The 20,524-nt window shown below is 40.0% G+C and overlaps 1 protein-coding gene across 4 annotated transcripts; it reads right to left on the reverse strand.

The window, feature by feature from the left end:
* Positions 1–7,252: 7,252 nt before the first annotated feature.
* tal1 (T-cell acute lymphocytic leukemia 1) lies at positions 7,253–20,524 on the reverse strand. 4 transcript variants are annotated; one of them, XM_088599135.1, is made up of 4 exons: positions 20,507–20,524; positions 14,854–15,352; positions 14,041–14,162; positions 7,253–10,212 (listed from the first exon to the last, which is right to left on the reverse strand). In XM_088599135.1, the coding sequence occupies exons 2-4, from the start codon at positions 15,324–15,326 to the stop codon at positions 9,785–9,787; spliced, it is 1,023 nt and encodes a 340-aa protein (XP_088455261.1). In that variant the 5' UTR covers positions 15,327–15,352; positions 20,507–20,524; the 3' UTR covers positions 7,253–9,784. The 4 variants fall into 4 exon arrangements, with proteins under 4 accessions (XP_088455261.1, XP_088455260.1, XP_088455262.1 ...); XM_088599134.1 differs by lacking the exon at positions 20,507–20,524 and adding an exon at positions 18,052–18,209; XM_088599136.1 differs by lacking the exon at positions 20,507–20,524 and adding an exon at positions 18,052–18,203 and having other exon boundaries at positions 14,071–14,162; positions 14,854–15,438.

Below are 20,524 nucleotides of genomic sequence, written 5' to 3' on the forward strand. Positions count from 1 at the left end.
ACTGGGATATTAATCAATGTAACCAGACAATGCCGTTGCCAAGGGAACTGAAGTTTAAAAAAACATGTCTTTGTGTTAAGCTCTCCCTGTAGTGGACCAAACACCTCTTCAGTCCCCTCCAAGAAGGAAAGCAAGTCCCACGCTCGTGACTCCCAACACCACAGTGCCCTTGGCACTTTTTATTTCTTGATGAGCTGTCACAACGTACAGTGCAGTGACTGATCCATCTGAAATGGCAAGGGTGATGGCCGATAAAAACTTTCCCATGAGAAGGTGGCGGCAGTGTCCTCTGCCTCTGAGGCAATGTCCCTAGCCGACACAGGGAGAGCATGGTGAGGCAGGTTCATTAGCAGGGGTGAATGGGAGTGGGCCCTCCCTCTCCACTCTGGGGAAGAATAAATCAGCCTGTGAAAGACGCCCTGCGCTTCCTCTGTGTCCAGGCACCTTATTGTTTTCCCACATTGTACAGTTCCAACAGAATGAGAAAGCCCCCCCCAACTCAGTCTCAGTGCCTCAACAGCTATCTGTGCAGTCATCCCTTGGGGAGCCCTCAGTGATTTTCCAACTGATTTACTGACTGATAGCGCTGAGATACTCCCTGATGGAGCCTTTCCACTGCTTCACACCATAGCTGAGAATTTTTGCACATTTTACTGTTGATTGGGGGAATCCACTGGGAGCTCTCCAGCCCTGATTAGCAATCTGAGGACTAGAGAATGGCATTATATCTACTTTGTTCCCAGTCATTCTCAGTATATTGGTGGGGGGGGGGGCTGTGAGAAAAGGGGTCTTATCGGTTTGCATCTCGATCTTTTCCAATTGGCTCTGGGGATTCCCTAACTAGATATTCAGTTCCCATCAAGGAATCTGCAAGAAAGAGAGGTGGGAATTCTGAGGAAATAAAACAGCACCCACAGCCTGTAATTAGAAGGTAATTCAGTAGATTGTGATATTGTGAAACCTTTAGAATTTGGCATTTAGAGGACAGCAGTTCAAATGGCGTGTTAGTTTGGGTTGTGGTTGTGGAACTTTATTGTGTTTTCCAAAACATGTGATTTCAGGTCATTTGTCTTTGTTGGACATATTAATGTCCAGTTCGACATGGAGATTCAGATGCTGCTGTGATTGTGGCTTTTCAGTTGTAAAAGATTCAGACAGCCAAGGCATCCCAGCTTTCTTCACCAATGCAGTTTTGTTTAAACTAAAGCTTTGCAACACTACTGCCTGGTGCTTAATTGGAGGACAAAAGAGCCTAAGAAAGGTGATAAATGAGAGCGGGCCATTCGTCTCATTTTGACTGTGCCTGTGCTCTGGAAGAGGATGTTTTCACACAGCATCACAAGGACGGAACTGTGCAGTAGAGGTATCCCAGCACCTTCTTAGCATTCCATACAGAAAGAGAAATACATCAGGAAAGATTTAGCTTTTACTAAATAATAGGGATTGCTATAGTTAACTATATACAGTATTCTGCTTTGTACTATAATACAGTGCCTTGCGAAAGTATTCGGCCCCCTTAAACTTTTCAACCTTTTGCCACATTTCAGGCTTCAAACATAAAGATAAAAATTTTTTATTTTATGCGAAGAATCACCAACAAGTGGGACACAATTGTGAAGTGGAACGAAATCTATTGGATTTTTGAAACTTTTTTAACTAATAAAAAAATGAAAAGTGGGGCGTGCAAAATTATTAAAATTAACCTGCAGGGGGTTAATCTTCCCCAATAGCAACCTTCTTATCCCAATTCATAGCATCAGCCTCACAGTACTGTAGCCCATGTTAAAGCGATCTGGAGAGGTATTTCAGGATCTTTCTGATCTTCCAGTCCTTTTCAAAAACATCCAAATGACTCTGAATATGGAGTGTTCACAGGAGTGCTCACAGGAGTGCATGTCTCAATTATGCCAATGAGTCATTAGATATGAAAGACTGTGACTGTGGAAATCTAGCACGAAGGATTGCTACAGTTCTTCAGAATTTACGGAATACTGCTATGAATAGACAGCTAAAGAATTAAGTCTCAGAGCTGTGTTGAACTATATCAGAAATTAATAAGAAGAATTATGAAGGGTATAGCTAATCATGTAGCCTGGAAAGTCTCACTCAAAAAGGAGGAAAAACTTACAGAAGGTGAGAAGTCACACCGCTGATGTCTTGTGACTACCCACAGTACAGAGTGGTAAGGGTGATGTAAGGCATCTTTGTCCATTTACTGCTTTTGAAACTGGACAATATATTTGAAATTAAACAACAGACATAATACAGTATTCCACCTTCAGAGCAGGATTCATTCTAAAAAAATCTCTCTCTAAAAAATATTTTTAAAATATTGAGTAAGATGAACATACTGAAGTGGTGCTATAACTGCTATAGAATGTAAAATAGGTCAAGGGCACCGGCCGCCTTTCAGCCAGCCTGCAGGTCTGTCCAGACACCACTCACACTCTTCAGCAACTTGGCAATACTCAGAAAGATCACAATACTGTTCTGAGGTTGCAGACAACCTTCTGAAAGACTTGACTAATATTCTAATACCCCCAGACCAGCTCCAGAAAGACCCAAATATAGATCTAATATAATAGGCTTCAGAGAAACACGTCAACTGTTCTAAAATAAAATTAGTTCCTTACATTTAAATAGCGCTTTTCTGGATACTCCAGCTTTTTACAGGCCATATAGGAGAACAAAGTAATGAAGCTAATTCACAGATGGGGTTTATTAGGAGGCCATGAGTGGTAAAGGCAGGTGAAATTTGGCCAGGACACCAGGATAACACCTCTATATTTTCAAGAAATGCCCTGGGATTCTTAATGATCACAGAGTCTCAGGACCTCAGTTTTATGTCTCATCCAATGGATGGTGCCTTTTTTAAAGCATAGTGTCCTTATCGCTATACTGGGGCATTAGAGCCCACACAGACCATAGGATGAGCGCCCCCTGTTGGTCCCTCTAACACCTCTTCTAGCTTAGAGAAAATCTCTTCTACCTTAGCTTTCCCAGGAGGTCTCCCATCCAGGTAGGTACTGGCCAGGCTCACACCTGCTTAACTTCAGTGGGTTGCTAGTTGTGAGATGCAGGGTGATATAACTGCTAACTACAAGCACGAAATAAGACAACCCAGAAAAACAGTTATTGACCTAATATAACAAACCAGATCCAGAAAGGCACAGTTAATGGTCTAATTTAACAGACCAGCTTGAGAAAAACTTGAATACTGTTCTGACATAATAGACCGGCTCCAGGAAGACCTGACAGCAGTGGTTTCTGGACTATTCCAGTTGCGGTAAGTTTAAAGTATCTGCAAGGTTGGACCTTTTTTATACCTTCAAAGATTTTCGAAGCTCAATCACAGCAATCTGCAGCCTTTGCCTGGTGAGACTAAAGAGATTTGGTTCTTTCCATCTTACATCGTTGCTCATGTCTTTCATCCCAGGAATACAGTAAATCTGACTTCACGCTACGACTACAACATATCCCTCCAGTCTTTCCTTTGTGTGCTCCTGGGCTCGTTCCCAAGCCTCCTGTTTGTGAGTTTAATGTCTCCTACACAGTGCCTACATGATGACAGCGATTAATTCATTACAGCACCTAAATCAGCTTGCTGCTCAGCGCCAAACAGCTCTGTAGCACAGCTTATAACCCCATTTCTATTCCCAACATGCAACCTTTTGTATCAAATAATATGAAATGTCATTTTCCATGAATCTGCCCATTTACATATCTGTGCCTGTCTTCTCATTGCCCTCTTGGGAGGTAGCAGGTATTTCTTTTTATCAAGAGGAAATCTTAATTATTGTTTCATTGGTGAATTAATTTTTTTCATTTAAGAGTCTTCCCTGTGTTACGGTTAACTCATTAGAAAGACTAGAAAAAGTTATCTGGCTATTTTAATCCGTCCGCACAGAAACTCATGGAAGCATTAAAAACCGTACAGGGAAAATAAAAATGTTTTGGTGTTTTCCATAAAACTTGCTTCCCTTTGAAAAATAGCATGAAGGTTTCTTTACTTCGTCCCAGGTTTTTTTTTAGTTGTGGCTCTGAAATTGGTTTTAATGTTGTATAAAAAATGTTTTTTTTTTCAAGTTAGTAGGATTATTATAATAGAAGACTAGTGATGCCTTTAGCTGTTGTTTAATGTTTTGCCCACTTTCACTACAGCGTCCTGTGGTGAGAGGAGATCACTTAACCTAATTCATTTGTTTGCCTGTATCTTATTGATGATAAGATCTCATCCACGTATCTGATAATGGATCTTAGGGTATCGGCTTCAACAACATGACTGAGTGGCTCATTCCAGACTAAGACAGCCCTTTGTGTAAAGAAGCGTTAAAGAAGGCCTCCTCTAAGTCTTCAGCCTCAAATGCACTTTTACGGAGTTTCTGTTTGGTAGCGCTGAGGAACTTGAATGCTTGAAACAAGCTCCCCAGTAGTTTTCTGTTTTTAAAAGTGAATCAGTTTTTCCATCTGGTGTGGGAGAACTGATCTCATTCTGACCTTTATTGCAAGAGATAAACCTGTTCTGTAGTAAACGTTACCCTGCTTTTATTGCGGAGTTTGTCATTGCAAAGCCAGCTCTGGGAGATGATGCCCTTGTCAAGTCCTGTGTGTGAGAGAGATGGTCTGGCTGGGATGTGCAGGACGCAGGAGGGGTGAGATAGAGAGAGCCAGGGCAGTCTGTAGGAGTGTGTGTGTGTGTGTGTGTGTGTGTGTGTGTGTGTGTGTGTGTGTGTGTGTGTGAGAGGCGGGGGGGTTGGTTCAGGTTTAGTCAAGAGGGTGGGAGCCAAGGTGGGGCGGATCAGCATTAGTGAGGCTGCTGCCTCTCCTGATTGCTGCCCTGTGGGGAGAGGGGGGGGGTGTCGCCTGGGAACGAGGAAAGACTCCAGTCTTTCACACCTCTCTATCTCCCACCGGGGCCTGGAGCAACTGGCAGTGCTGTCCTGGAAATACTAGACTTTCCTGGTTCCAAAAAATACACAAGACCCTAATGAACTGGTTAAACGGGCTAGTACTTCAAGAGGAAGATATCTACTTTTCTTTTCAAATATTCATTTTGGCCAGTTTTTAAATTAGCAACTGACAGTATTTATTAAGAAGACAACGATTCATATAATCTGGAGACGTATAACTCTTAAAATTAATGTGGGCTTGGCTAATTAATCGATTACTCTGCGGTCTCTCTTTAAGAATTTCTAAAGAAAAATATGGTCTGAAGATTTATGGAAAAAAAATCAAACACTTAACTTTTGTTAAGGAAATGCTTGTTAATGCTACAGTATGTTAATTGTAGTTCATTATTATATGATTATATAATTGATAATTAATATATGATTATACAGTGTTATATCATTAAAATATTGAACATATAATTTCCTTATTCGATTTGCCATTTTATTGTAGATATTTGATTTATCATTCAGTCATTAATAAGTTATTTATTTTGAGATTTTCTAAAAGTATAAATGAGTGTGTAGAGTAAAATAAACATTAATATGTTATGGGTAACATTTCATTGAGTCTGTGTATTTTTATTGTTGGTTTTTTATTTGCCTTTGTGCTCAGATGTGAGCAACGGACATTGGTTACTAGGTAAGGTTGATAGCTTTAATCTCTGAATAAATTAAGCCCTAGTCCTCGTTCATCAGGCCGCCCGAGTCTTAAAGATTTGTAATTACAAGTGACTGATAAGCAGTCTCTATTTTTCTATATTAGCAATTGAAATTATACTCTATGTGAACATCTTGTACAACACATATTTTGTGAAGAAAATGTTACGTTTTTATATTTCAGAAAAGTATTTTAACAGCCATGTTAAATTTCACACAGTTTGCTTTATTGAGTGCACAATGCTATCTGGTGGTTAAGTATTGTAATTGCTCTGTGTCTGGCGCAGTTGAGTTCATAATGATGTGTTTTCAGTATTGTTGCTGCTCCCTAAAATCAGAAAGTTTGAAATTTTGCTTTTCAGTGATTATTTTATTGCTCTCTCCTGACAGCAGCTGTGGTTAAATGCGATAAAGCAGAGAGTACATTCGCATGTCAACATCCTACTTAATAATTGCCAGGAATATTATCCAAGTAAGGAAAAAAAAGCTTTGGCAAAGTGTGCAGGTCACAATGAATGTGGTTAAGAATGGTTTTTAGCCATTTATTATTTTCCCTAGCCTTTTTTTGGTATTCTCCTTTATACATTTCTCCATTTATTTTCAGAAAGACGTGTATTCCTGGTTTGGGCTGTGGCCACCCTTACCCATTTACTGTATTACCCATGATAACACGTCTATCAGTTTGACAGGGAAAGACAAGACAAAGCCTTACATTCTAGAATGTAAAACAAAATGGAGGATGCCATTCAGTCCTAGCCTGTCTGACCAATTAGTAGCTTTAGTAGCTAAGTGGTCCTATGCTCCAAACTAACTAAAGGAACAAGTAATAGGTTTATTTCAGGCTGAAAAGAGAAGAAGGGAAGGACAATGTTTCGGCTGTGGAGCCTTCTTTGGGTGTGAGCTTTTTTTCATAGCCTGAGGAACTGTGAAAAAAGGGAGAGAGTTTTTAGTATGTTTGGGGTGAAGTGAGCTGTACAGAAGATAGTTGTGTGAGTCTGTGTAAGGCTCCACAGCCGAAACGTTGTGTTTCCTTTCTTCTCTTTTCAGCATGGACTAAACCTTTTACTTGTTCCTTTGCAGCCAATGCATGCTGATGCAGCTACAGCACCTACTTGAACTGCTTCAACTAAAAAAAGTTCTGCTGGCAATGACCTTAAAGTGGGTGAGTATATTTAAATATCTTGGAATCTCTAGCTCATAATCACCAAACAGACTCGTGCTTTTCTGCTACTGGTGGTTTTAGATCTCTGTTTTTAACAAATTCACACTATGATATGTGTGGAGTCGTAGTTAGGGGCACTGCCATCATATCTGGAAGGCTAGGAGCTGAAATCCCAGACGGAGCCCTACTGTTGTACCCTTGAATAAGGCCACTTCACTCACATTGCTCGAATGAAATGTCCAATTGTATGAAGGGGTACAAAGGTGTGTTCTGGGGAAAACAATCAACCCCCATCAATGAAAAATGAAAAAAAGTCAGTCAGTCCTAATACTTGTGAGCAGAGAGTGGCCCAGCAGCTGAAAGGCAGAGGGCGGAGTATCTGTCAGTGTATGAATTGTATTTTCTTTAAAGTTCTTGTGAGATACACTAATATAGCAAAGGTTGGATACTAAAACTATAGTTAGGACAATAAATAAAAAACAAGTGATTTTTTTATGTTTTATTTTTGTATAAAATTCTGTGAGATATAACGTTGCATATATTCATAGATATATATTTATAGTCATTTTAACAACAAATGTGTTCTACTGACTGGTACATTAAAATGTCCCCCCTTCCTCCCCACCCTTTTTGTCTAGAATGTAAAAACGTAAAGGTACCAGAACTAGTTACTCAGACGTCTGCAAAAAAGCAGAAACGAACATGATCACATACAGTACAGTAAAAACACTTACTGAATGAAGGCGTGGGGTGGAAGGGCTTATCTCTTCCACAGATGGGAGAGGGAGGAGGGGTTGTGGCTAACTTAATGTACCATATTAATCCACAAGAAAGGGACAAACTGACATTTTTTCATTGTTAAATACATACATCTCGGGGTTTTTTCATAAGTACACCAAAGCAGATTGCTTGTACCTCTTATGTTTCAAAATAACCTTCCCTTCCAAAAAATGAAAACAAAGTTCTTGGCACTAGCACACAAACACTGTTTGCTTTTTTTAAACAAAAACTCCTACTTTGCATTCAAAGCTATTAGGAGAATAGGAATTTTATGCAGTTTTTTTTAAATTAATTTATCATTTGATTACCTTATTTTTGTAAAAGGAGTGCTTTGAAAAGCAGTTGGCTCTACCTCTTGCTTGTCTCAAGAGGACTACACACAACACCGGCATTTTTTTCATCTTTCCTCTGGTTCATTCATAGCTACATGTCTGGCATGAGCTTGTCAACTGCTTTTTGCTTGTGGAAATCTTCTGGTGAAATTTCAAAATGCACGAAACACCAAAAAAATCATTTTTTCAGAAGGATTTCAAATGAGTTTTGTTATGTTGTGCCTGTGGAAAGGCTACAGTTCAAGATGCTGACTTGAGGCAGTCCTAGAAATGGTCAATAAGCTTGTTTCCATCTCTCATTGAAAACAAAGATGAATCATCCAGAATAACTGATCAATCCTTATGCACCAAGAATCCTTGAACCTGTAGAATGAGATGGCTTGTCTAAAGAAAACTGATTTCCCAGCGTGTTCTGTTGATACCGTGTCTGCCTGATCCTACGAAGCAGCTCACAACAAAGAATGCAGCTGGGAAAATCAGACAAGAGGACAGAGTCAAGTAGAAAAATGGACTCTAAAAAAACAGCCAGTTTCGCCATAACACAAATGCGTGAATTTTACATAGGAAATATGGTCATTTCAAAGTGTGGTTAAGAGTTTGAGAGTTACTGATACAAAAAGATATTGTATCTTAAGTTGAATACAGTTTTTGAAATAGATAAGTTGGCTTGTTCCTTACAAGACCTCCTTGTAAGAACGGACTGCTCTCAATAATAAATACAAAATGTGAAAGCAGGTAATTTTTCACCAGATTCCTTTGTCTAACACTGGAGGGTTGTCTGCACCAGATGGAGTTTCTCAGAGTAAAAAGTAATGTATCCAATATTCAGACGAAAGCACAAAATAAGTTGCGAGGGGTTCCTTAGTGATGGCACAAGATCAGTTTGTACAAGATGATCAGCAGCTCCAATCAAGCTCAGGAAGGGGGACCCTGCTGTTGCTAATATAGTGGTACCGTTATTTACACCTTAATTATTAAGCATTCCTTTATGATAAAATATACTAACTGCACTCGGATATCTTAGGAATCTATGCAGTAAAGTTAAATATTCAACCAAAAAAACAGTTTAGACTCATATCCTATGGTAAAGCATATCCTGTGTCAACACTAATACTAAACAGTTTTTTTAAAAAAGGGTTGTAAAATTTGCACGCAGATATTATAATATCTGTTTATGTGTACATCCCTTATGAGATCATTTCTACCCTTAAACAGGACGCCATGTCCTGTTCGTAAAAAGCAAACTGCTCTGGCCATATATTTACATTGTACCGACGCGGCACCATTCAGTAGACATCTGAATGTAGCGTCAGATTCATTTAAGCACTCAAAGTTTAGCTGTACAGTGTACCCTTTTGGGGGAAATTGAGGAAAGGGGCAAGAACAGGTACCATTTAAGACAAAAAGTGTCCCGTTTTGATCTGGGCTCCATTGGTATCCCGCTACAATGTGCCAAAATTCCTGGCAGGCCGAGATCTGCTTAGAACAGCAGCCGAAAGACCTGTCATTCAGAACCAGTCAGAAGGGCCAGGGTGTTGGATACAGTTCTTTGTATGCTGTCTCCCTTCTGGCCTTGTCCAAAGTGACCATCATGAGTAACAAGTACCACTGTCCACTGTATTAGCCGTTCAGGCTCCAAGAAAGGAAAGATTGTGAGAGAGAAAGAGAAATTACTCTATAAACACAAAAATATCCCACAGGTTTAGGAATGTGTCAGGTGGTCACTGGAGCAATCCTAGACCGTCGCACTCTGTCACTAGAAAGGTTATCTACAGTGCCCAGCAGAATACCTTAAAGATACAAAATGCAGTTGGACTTGCTGGTTCTGCCAGGGGCCTTTTTACAGCTCTTTACTGTTTTTTTTTTCTTTTTCTTTCTCCCTCTCGGAGGCTGCTGGGAGTCCATCATCGCTGAGTGCTGCCCTCCAGTGGCATGATAGCGTGGTGCAGGTTCCTCGCGGCAGGCCGGGACTCCACAGAGTCCTGGTCTTCGGTGAAGCTCTCCGGGCTGCCGTCCCCGTCCAGCAGGCTGCCGCAGCTGGAGTTGGGGGACAGCATGTCCTGCAGCAGGTCCTCCCGGACCAGCCCCGCCTCCCGGACCTCTCGCGTGCGTGACCCCGTCTCCTCCACGTCCTCCTGGTCGCTCAGGAGCTTGGCCAGGAAGTTGATGTACTTCATGGCCAGCCGCAGGATCTCGTTCTTGCTGAGCTTCTTGTCTGGGGGGTGCGTGGGGATGAGCTTGCGCAGCTCGGCGAAGGCCCCGTTCACGTTCTGCTGCCGCCAGCGCTCTCGGCTGTTGGTGAAAATCCGCCGGACGATTTTGGGCTGCGGGCCTGTAACAGCGGAATAACCAAAACAACAGATGAGCGAGCTGTTCATCCTTCCTGTCTTCTGTTCCTCTGCGAGCAGCCATTTCTATCTCTCTAAGATGCTATTCTGCATCTGAGGTCACAAGGAAGCTAAGGAAATGGCTCCAGTTCCCTATTGAATGCTATGGCCAACTCTACCGCGACTCTCTGCTTATGAAATCTGGTAATGGTCGGTACTGACTCTAAGGTTAAATACTAATTCCAATGGAGTTTTACTTATCTCAGCTTGGGTGAAATTTATCAGTAAACATTAAGCCTAGTAGACTTTGGCAAATTGATTTGATTGAGTTTTTAGGTGTGCGATTAAGTTGATTTCCATCTGGTGTACAAGGTTCACACGGATGGAAGAAAGCAACAACACAACTAGACATAGATAGTCATGGATGTTCATCTAAGAGAGGCTTCATATCTTTCGGGTCTAAGGGAAGCCTCCCTTTTTCCTTTGTCTATATGCCTGAAGCTCTACTAACGCATAAATGTTACATTAGAGCACAAGTGATGCACGGCAGACATTCTGCATCAGCAGCCCCAATACACAGCTGCAAAAGGCAGGAATATTAAGGAGCTACTGCATGCAGTATACTGTACGCATGTGGTTATGAGCAGCAGATTTGCTCCAAAACCCCACTAGTGATTTCTACTATTTTACTACTATTAATACAGTTTAGTTTGAGGTAGAAGAAACTAAGCTTGTCATTCAACATTTGTAATTTGCATTGATCTTCCAAAGCTTGTGATCAGAACTCAAGGTAAACTATAGATTATCATCCAATATGTTGTGTCCTTGACAAGAATTGTTGTTAACTAATCTATTGCATTTATTAATCAAATACAATTAGTTTATCATCAAGCGTTCCTCTTCTTTTTTTTGTAAAAAATCAATCAGGATTAACTGTAAGCTTAAAACAAAAAGGCTAACATTTCATCTGGAATTCACCATAAAACTATGAATTATGAAAGCATTTCTGTGTACAGACGGGAAAGCACTATGTGAAACGGTGCACGTCCTTTAATTATCAAGTTGTGGTATCCGAAGCAGAATCATCAAGTACAGAGAAACATCTTCAGTAATTGACAAACCCAGGACTGGAAGACCGAAAGAGCTGCCTCACAAGCATGAGCAATACTGGAAGATAATATCTTAACGCACACAATCATTCAACTGACACCAGAAGGCCCAGGCGCTGTCATCAAGTCATCGATAGCCAAAAAGTCAATGTCATTGTCAAAATAGAGGTCGTTTTTTTTAAATCAGGACATGGCTATGTGGTGCAATAAAAAAAAACCTCTTTTAAGAAAGGAGAACACTTAAAGTCTAAAATATTCACAAGAACACAAGCAAGGAAGTATGCAAGAATGGTGCAAGGTGCTTTGGACAGATGAGGCACAGTTCCTGTTATTTGGATGTTATCAAAGTCAGTATGTGAGATGAGGTGAGATGGGAGAGAATGGAAACATATAAAGAGCTTTGCCTGAAGCCAGCAATCAAGCATGCAGGGGGAGCAGTTTGCGTATGGGGTTGCATACCCATCCTGCAGTGGTGTTGATATATCATTTCATGTTAAAAGTCCTACTGGCTCCAACTTCACCTTTCAGGAAGATCATTATCCGATTCATTCAATTTATCCAATACAGGGTTGCGGGGGTACCATGGAACCTATCCAGGCAAGCAACGGGCACAAGGTAGGGTACACCCTGGTTGGGACGCTGGTACATCACATTGCACACCAGGGCCAATTTTCCCAGATGCCAGTGAACCTACCAGCATGGCTTTTGACTGTAGGAGGAAATCGTAGACCCAGAGAAAACCCACACGAACCTGGGGGGAACATGCAAACTCCACACAGACAGCACACCAGGTCTGGGATTGAGCCCAAGGCACCGGCGCTGTGAGCCAGCAATGCTAAACACTGCACCACTGTGAGCTTATTCTGGGTACAAATGTCATAATACTTTATTTCCACAGATGTATATCTGGTTTTAGTTTCCTACTTTACAGTAAAACTGCAAACTGAAGAGCAGGTAGCACGTGCACAGCGGCACCTATAATTGTCTTGTAAAAACGTACCGTTCCCTAGATACATAATTCAATTCAAACGTACTTCTCATGTCTGGCAATGCAGTTAACTTGTACAAGAACCTGAATATTTCCACACAATGGTGTGGTTCATAACCATGTAGGTGCTTGCGATTTGTGTTTCTAATTGATGTTATGCAAAGCCCCTGTTAAGAAAGAGAACTGTGTTTATTTTCCATAAATACACATGCAGCTCTACCGTCTACCTAATCCTCGCTCTCTCGCAGTAGTGGCAGGCACAGCACAGAGCATTTGCATTTTTATGGGCAGCTACCAGCTATCTGTGCCAGTTGCTGTCTACTTGCAGTTTCTGCACAGTCGCCTCTGCCCCCTCCCTTAGCCCAACGTCTAAATCTCTCATTGTAGTAAGAGCACTGCAGGGGTTTTAATAGGGAGGTAGAAAAAAACAGGTACCATGCTGTTATTCTAATACTGAAGATTAGTCCTCAGATTTTTGTTTTTAAGAACCACATGTCTCTTTTTTTTTAGATATACTTGTGTACAACAGTGACAGCCATTTCACAAAAACAGGTTTCTGAAGTGCCTTCTCAACATATGGTGAACATAAAGTAATATCTAACTGCACTGCCTATTTTGGCAACTCTGAAGCGTAAGACCACTTGTATGTTCTGGTACTCGATAGCTCAAAAGCTAAAAATGTCAGAGGCTAGTTCTGTACCTGTAGTCTGTAGTACTCTGTACAGAGATACAGTGTGTCTCATTGACCTTGAACCAAGTCAAAATTATGACACAAAGATATACTGATAGTTTTCAATTCTTTGGGTTTTAGAAACATGTATTTAAAAAAGCTTTATAAACATCTGTTCTTGTTCGGCTTGGCTGTTTTAAGACTGCAATACCATGGTAGAGGAAAATGCATCTGCTAGTACTTTAGAGACTTTAAAATGGATTGCTGCCGTCTGCAGTAGAATAACACGCCTTTAGCAAAAGCAAAAGGTAGTGGTAATATGGGCGGTGAACCATTCTGGTTCTATTAATAAGACTGAAAGGACATAGATTGCAAAACATTTAACCTAAGGAACAGTGCACTAAAATACAGAGGATAATTGTGCTCATCGGTTTCAAGTAATCGGTGCAATTTCTGAGCTGTTTTCTCTCAAACGAAAAGATCTTGTTTGATGTGCATTACTCGGGAAACGGTGTAGTGAAGACTGTGCCTAAGGGACTAACTGTTCATTTAGTCACAGAGAAGCATGGTTACAAATGTGTCTTCTTCAAAAATCGACAGTGTAGCCTTCTTATTTTATGCTGTAAAGTTCACAAGAGGTCAATTTCCTTGGCATAACTGTATCATTCAGGTGGCAACTAGTATAGCTGTATTAAACTGGAATCTGAAACCAGTTTAGGTGCTCCAAACACAAATTATTGCAGAAAGCATTTCAGCATTTGGACTGAAATAAGGGTAATACAGGTGCTCAAAATATTGTATCCATTACAGTTTTGACAAGCTCAGTCTAATTAAAGTTAATTTAATTAAAAATAAATATAGAGGAACAACATGGAAGTTTCTTTTAATCAATTAATAGCTTCTCCATTAAATTCAAATCTGCTCTGTCAGTCTATATAGTACGAAGCCTTTTAATCATGATCGGATAGGTGGATCAATGAATCTAAATTAATGAGCGAGTAATAATAAATTGAAGAATAGATGAATAGGTGTCAGCACTAATAAGACGCAGAAAAGTGCATCTTACCATATTTATAAAGATCTAAAAAGCGCCTACCATCGCTCATTTCCACTTCATAGGGCGCCGGTCTGCGTTTCACCCGGTTGTTGGGGAACATGCCGTATTGATCAGGCTCCCCACCAAAAGCGCTATGAGGGACACGAGCAAGAAAGAGGAGTAGTTAAATTAACACATAACACGTATTGATAAAACACAACACAACGAATGTTTTCTAAGTCTTTCATATAAAAGTCACAAAATCCAGACCTTCACGATGTAAACTCTTTCGTGAATATTATAATCGGGTTTATTATTATTATTATTATTATTATTATTATTATTATTATTATTATTATTATGGTGTTATAAGAATAAACTAGCTTTTATTTAAGAACATTATTCCAAAGGAATTTAATAAAAAGACTCATCGGTTATATCGATTTTTCTGACAATTCGTTTTCCTTCGTTAAACAGTGACATACTAATCTACTAAAAGATTATTATTATTATTATTATTATTATTATTATTATTATTATTATTATTATTATTACAGGCAAAATAAATACACAACTGTTTACAGTGGAATAGTGCAAAAGTTACATAGTGCAATCGGAATAACGACAAGATTTCTACAATAAGGAAAAACGAAATATAAAAACAGGTAAAACGAATGGTTATTGTTTTTTGTTGTAAGTTCCTATCTACGAGCTAAGACGGCGTGGTGGAGTACAGATGACGAGAGAAAGCTGTTTTTCAGGTAGCCGCTACATCAGCTTGAAAAGTTTCACCAAATCATTCGTCTTGGTTAGCTGCCGCGAGAAAAGGGTGAGGTCTCTTACCTGTTAATGGTGGCGAGGGGCTGCGCCACGTTACTGTATAGCATCGCTCTGGCCGGGAGAGGGAAAGCGGGAGGGCTCAGCTGCACCATCCGAGTTTCGCACGCCGGATCCCGCGGAGGCAGAGGTAAGGGTATCGGCGGTCTGCACAGCTCGGTGGTCTGCACCTTCTGGGTGATGTCTCCTTTCTGCTCCCTTCCTTTTATATCCAAGCTCCCTCCTCTCCTGGCCAACTCGATCACTGGCATTTCCTTTTTGAGCTCGTTGGCAGGGTAAGCCGTTTCCTTGGTAACTCCGTTTATGAGGATAGTCCCATTTTGATGGTCCCCGGGGACGCCTTCGCCAGGTCTCTTGTCCGGGTCGGTCGTGCTTTCCTGGTTTTCACACGTCTCGCTGGCCTTGTGAGAGTCGTGACGGGGAGACTCGCACTCCCCTGGGCTGTTCTTACAAAGCTCCAGTTTCAGCTTTTCCATCATCTCGCGGATTAAAGGAAGGTGCGGCACTGCATGAAAGGTTAAATTAAAAGAGCAATGGAAAGGCTCCCTGCTGAATCTATAACTGAACAGGAAGATGTTTCCTTGAAGTCACCTGGGTTAAAGGGACGGAGAGATACTGTACGTAAGAATGTATCAGAGCACATGATTTAAACTGGACTGTGGTGGCGACATTCGCTGAAACAGACAAAAATGCACCTTTTCTGGCTGTGAGCGCTGCAGTGTATAAGTATCTAGTGCTCCATACTGTACAGTACAGTACGTTGCCTATCTTGTTCTAGCACAAACCATTTCATTTATTACCCAGACCGATGTAGGCTTGGTAATTCACCGCCATTTTTTCCAGCTTCTTATAATAAGTAAACAGGCGAAATAATAAACAATATTTTTAATTAATGGTTTGTGCCATTGTTTTAAGGCTTATCTATTTATTTATTGATTCACTTTTACGTTTTTAATTGTACTGGACCTAAATCTTCAGATTAGGTACAAATGACCATTTATTCCAACGCGACCTGTAGGAACCACACATGTCGCGGATGTTAATATAGAGGCTTCTTTCAAAACATTAGTAGAAACTTTTTAATAAACTGTGAATACAAAAAATAACACAACCATATACATGGGAATGTAATACACTTATTTGTACACATAAACCTATAGAATAACATACCTAATCTAACAGTACCGTTCCTACCTAGTCTAAAACATTTATGCTCGAAAGTAAAACCAAATACGCCATCCAGCGATTCTTGCGATGAGCTTGAACTTGGCTATTCCAAGCAGGCATGTGAATAAGTGTGCACCAGGTGACATCACGGTCAAAACGAGTAATTGGATTTTAAACCTTGAAAACAGAGGAACATAGGAGACAATATCGCCCCAGCGTTCACAGAAACAGTGTTCTTTTTCAAATAGGTGCTCATCTCACTCGACCTCAACAAACGCGACTTGGCGTCACTGCATTTATCTTCTTCTGAAATTACCGTCAAGCTCTAAAGATCGGGTTTTAAGTATAGGGGAAGTCACGTCAGTAACAGATGAAATTTTAACTTTCCCTGACAAACAGTATACCAATTTACAACTTAAAAATAAACACGTTCAAAAATAAAGATGTGAAGATCACTGAAGATCAGTTAAGAATATTTCGATTAATTTTGACACCTACACTGAATTATGCTGTTTTTCTTAACGATTTATTAGCTTACTATAACTGGAATGTACCTTACCAATTCAGTATGTATTTTGTCAACAAAAACAACAGGATTAGTGATACTCCAAACAAGGATGTCATAATAGTTTTATTTTATACGAAGATTTAAATCTTTTGGTGCGAAATGTGATTTTCAAGTGTCTTAATTTACTCATAGTGCAGAAAGTATTGTTAGACCCTAGCTGGAATTCAAGAGCGAAATAATTATGTTTAAAAAAAACAGCTAAAAGCTAAATTCATTCTAACATTGAAACACAATAACTATTTTACGAGTTAAATCTAATATCCCGCAGGTTGTTACTACGATGCAGAACTGGGTTTACGGACACGCAAAACGAAAGATATTAGCTATATTTTCCTGAGCGCTTGATAATGAACATGCAACAGTTTCTAAATAATTCAGATCACGGAAATATAGAATTTCTTATTCCACGCAGTGCACGGGAATTCGAGTTCTGTGTATAAACCGTGGAAGTAATTCCACGTTGAAATCGTTTTACAAAAAAAAAGGAAATACGTTTATTTTGTAACGAATCGAGGAATATTGTTCTATTTCACGCACAGGGTCGTTTGCATTTATTCGTTTTAAATCACCAAAATATTTACTTACTGGCGTTTGTGTATTGCTGTTACCATTGTGTTATTATTAGGCAAACCTAATAGAAACAGAATTCTGTTTTCTCGTCTCCCCATTTATCTTACAACAAAGCGGGGCAAAATGTACACGGTAAATCCATAGAAAACCCGTATGTCAGCTATGTTTGGAGACTGAATATTGCTCAAGTACATCGAACAATGGAAGAGCCCCCACCTATATATCGCGGGCATTCCCAGAGTTAATTAAACCAGCCATGGAAGAGTTTTGTACTGTACGGAAAATGTATTTTTAAAACATCCGTGTTGCTTAAATATTATGCACCCGTTTAATTTTTAAATAACACTATCTGGATAATTTAATTTCGGGAGTGTGTCATTTAAAGACATTTAAGGGAACACTTCCCTGCTTCCCTGAAGGATCTCTTGTATTTATGTCCGCAAGAATCGGAGCGTTATTATGTTTAATATCCCTAGACCCCATCCCAGAACACCTCTTCTTTCTTTTCATTTCGCGATTGTCCGTACGCTTGTTTACGTTTTCGATAAAGAAAAGGGTATTTGAATTTAAAAAGAGATTAAAAATTGAATAGGCCTATGATGGTTGGCTTATTGTGGTCCTCTAAAAAATGTGTTACGGAAGGCGTTAAACGGAAAAAAAACAACAACAAATCGAATGATTTTTAAATGTATATATAAATCTATTATAAATAAAAGGAAAGGCCCGACTACACATAAACCCGTTCATAACCCACTGTTGTATCTGGGAAAACAACGACGAAATACAGAAAACGATCAAGTATGAACGCTTGAAAACGATATAAAATCATGTACTATGTCTTAAAATAATCCAATAGCATTTTTTTAACCAACACATGCCCGAAATAACGTTTTTCTTACCGTTTGTATGTTGATATTACACTATGCGTGGAGCCATTTTGTGGAAGGCCATCCATGTCTGATATTTTAGAGCTCTAAAGTGCTGTCTGGAGTTGGAAGTGGTTGTATATAATTCCACATCACGTCCAGTTCGCTGCTTAGTATGGAGAACGGAACACTACAGCAATGTGACCAAGAGAGATAAGCGCTCAGCGCTGGCCATTCGGCCATGATAAGCCCCTAAACCCATTATTTATGAAATGATTCATTATTATTTGGCAATTTTATCGAAGAGAAAGCGGAAAATATTGTAGGGATATGCATAGGCATAACTTTAGAATACATAGCTTTATAGATCCTTAAAAAATGCGTTCCCGCACCTTTCGGGTTTTTTTTTACCCCAAAACGTTTCAGAGTAGTTACAAGCGCATCATTACGGAACAAATTTGAATGTTTAGAAGTGTGTGGGTTTATGAAGTTCGTGTTCCACAAATTAATAAAAAATAAAAATTAAACGGCAAATATATCGGGGGGGAAAAGACGTCAGGAGTGAAAACAAAATCTTGAACGTGTTCTTGGACATGAAACGGAATCCCCGAAAAGTTGACGCCGGCTCTCCGACACATAGCGGAACAAGACACGACCCAGTACCTTGGGGCGGCCAAATAAGAAATCGTCTGTGTTATCCCAGACGGCTGTGTGGTGCTGGAAGTTTGATTTAAACAGATCGCAGTTATTAAAATCTCGTTAAACACTTCTGTTACGCGTAATGCCTAATAACAGTCTGTGTGGGAGGTGCTACACACGAACGTCGGAGTATTTTCAAAAGGACACATGTATATTATTGATTTGATAAGCCTTGATAACCCTAATCGATTGAATATCTCACAAAGACATTCACTTTCAGACTTCTGACCCCAGAGAACCCGGAGGAGGTAGATTTTAGCCGTGCGGGGCAACTTGTAGTTTCATTTTCATTAACAAAGAATTTTAGGCACTTGTACAAATGCGCATAATTTAGCTTGATGTGGGACTCTGAGAGGTTATTTATCTGTATACGCAGTATTGGTTGCAGTTCTGGATTCGGAAGAGAAAGATTGTATTGCCAGATTCCCGAAAGGACTCTGGTTTTGCAACCTTGAGCAAGGTAAATTCCTGTTTCGGTAAATTCCCAACTGTATAAATGCGTCTCCAGGCAGTCGTTATAAATGAGAATTTGTCTGCGTTTTTATTTTTACGTACTAAAATACAAGAATGAAAAAGAAAGATATAGAACGCAACGCAGCTAATTATTATATGGAGCCATGCCACCTTATTATTCTTAACAGCAGCAGTGTTAATCATACAAATAAAAAAAATCAATAAAAATAAAGAAAATCGCAGGAAGGCGAATTAAATGCTTAATTTTCCGAGCCTTTGAAGTAGCTGTCTTTTTATGTGATGCGGGGTTTATGCTTTCTCGGAAGAATGCCCAAGGAAAGCGAGCCAAAATTCATAGAAACCTCAGAGGACCACCTTGCAGCGAGAGATAAGACCTTATCGCTTTCCCAGTGACCTTCAGTCAGCCGGTATAAATCAAATGGGGATAAACCCACCGCCCAGCCAGGGGCTCATGAACCTGTGGATGATGCGGGACTTGTGGTCTCGTATTCCCCCTTAAGCATAGTGTTCTCGGTGAATTCGCATCGACAGTACAGATGTATAAGCCCTTCACAGCCACTCTTGAGGAATGACTCCATCATAAACTGGAACTGCATTTCATGAGGCGCGTATTCATTCCGACTTGAAAATTAATTATCCTAATCAGGTCGTTTTATTACATCGGTGTCTTTGGTTACATATTAATTTGGGAATTGGATGCAGAAGCTGCATGCGCTTCCATATTCCATTGCTAAATGGAAAATTGATCAGGATTTTTCATCTCTTATTGAAAATGATGACTGTGTTTAATACGTTTAAAATAAGAGCACATTTCTATCGTCGGAAACGTAAGGTTGGGTTATACAATGTCTAATATCCACCCCCCCCCCCCCGTAAGGTTGGGTTATACAATGTCTAATATCCACCACCCCCCCCGTAAGGTTGGGTTATACAATGTCTAATATCCACCCCCCCCCCCGTAAGGTTGGGTTATACAATGTCTAATACCCCCCCCCCCCCAAAAGAACTTTTTATTTACAGTTAAGTGTATGACTGCGATTATTTGGAGCTTCGAATGTAAAAAAAAAAACAGCTGCCTTCAGAAAACCGAAATAATAAGCTTTCGTGCTCCGACATCAATTGCTTTGACAGTTCATTCTCCCCAGTAAAATTAATACACGACTGTCAACTTCCATAACATCGTCGCTAAAATGATTAAATGTGCATCTAGGATCCTGACATGCAAGTCTCTGCGTTCTTCGCACTCGCCTACAACGTCCTTCTCGATTTCCCTCATCCGTTGTCAATACAGTCTTTTACTGTTACGAACACTTACCAGCTCACAGATTGTGAA

This window comes from Lepisosteus platostomus, chromosome 11 (assembly GCF_059453375.1).
Source record: "Lepisosteus platostomus isolate fLepPlt1 chromosome 11, fLepPlt1.hap1, whole genome shotgun sequence".
NCBI classification, from domain to species: Eukaryota; Metazoa; Chordata; class Actinopteri; order Semionotiformes; family Lepisosteidae; genus Lepisosteus; species Lepisosteus platostomus.

Coding starts and splice junctions, on each gene's coding strand:
- tal1 (XM_088599135.1), bottom strand. CDS start 15,326: ATGATGGAAAAGCTGAAACTGGAGCTTTGTAAGAACAGCCCAGGGGAG. Junction 14,163..14,853: donor CCCCTCGCCACCATTAACAG/GTAAGAGACCTC, acceptor TGTCCCTCATAG/CGCTTTTGGTGGGGAGCCTG. Junction 10,213..14,040: donor TTTAGATCTTTATAAATATG/GTAAGATGCACT, acceptor CCGCTGTTACAG/GCCCGCAGCCCAAAATCGTC.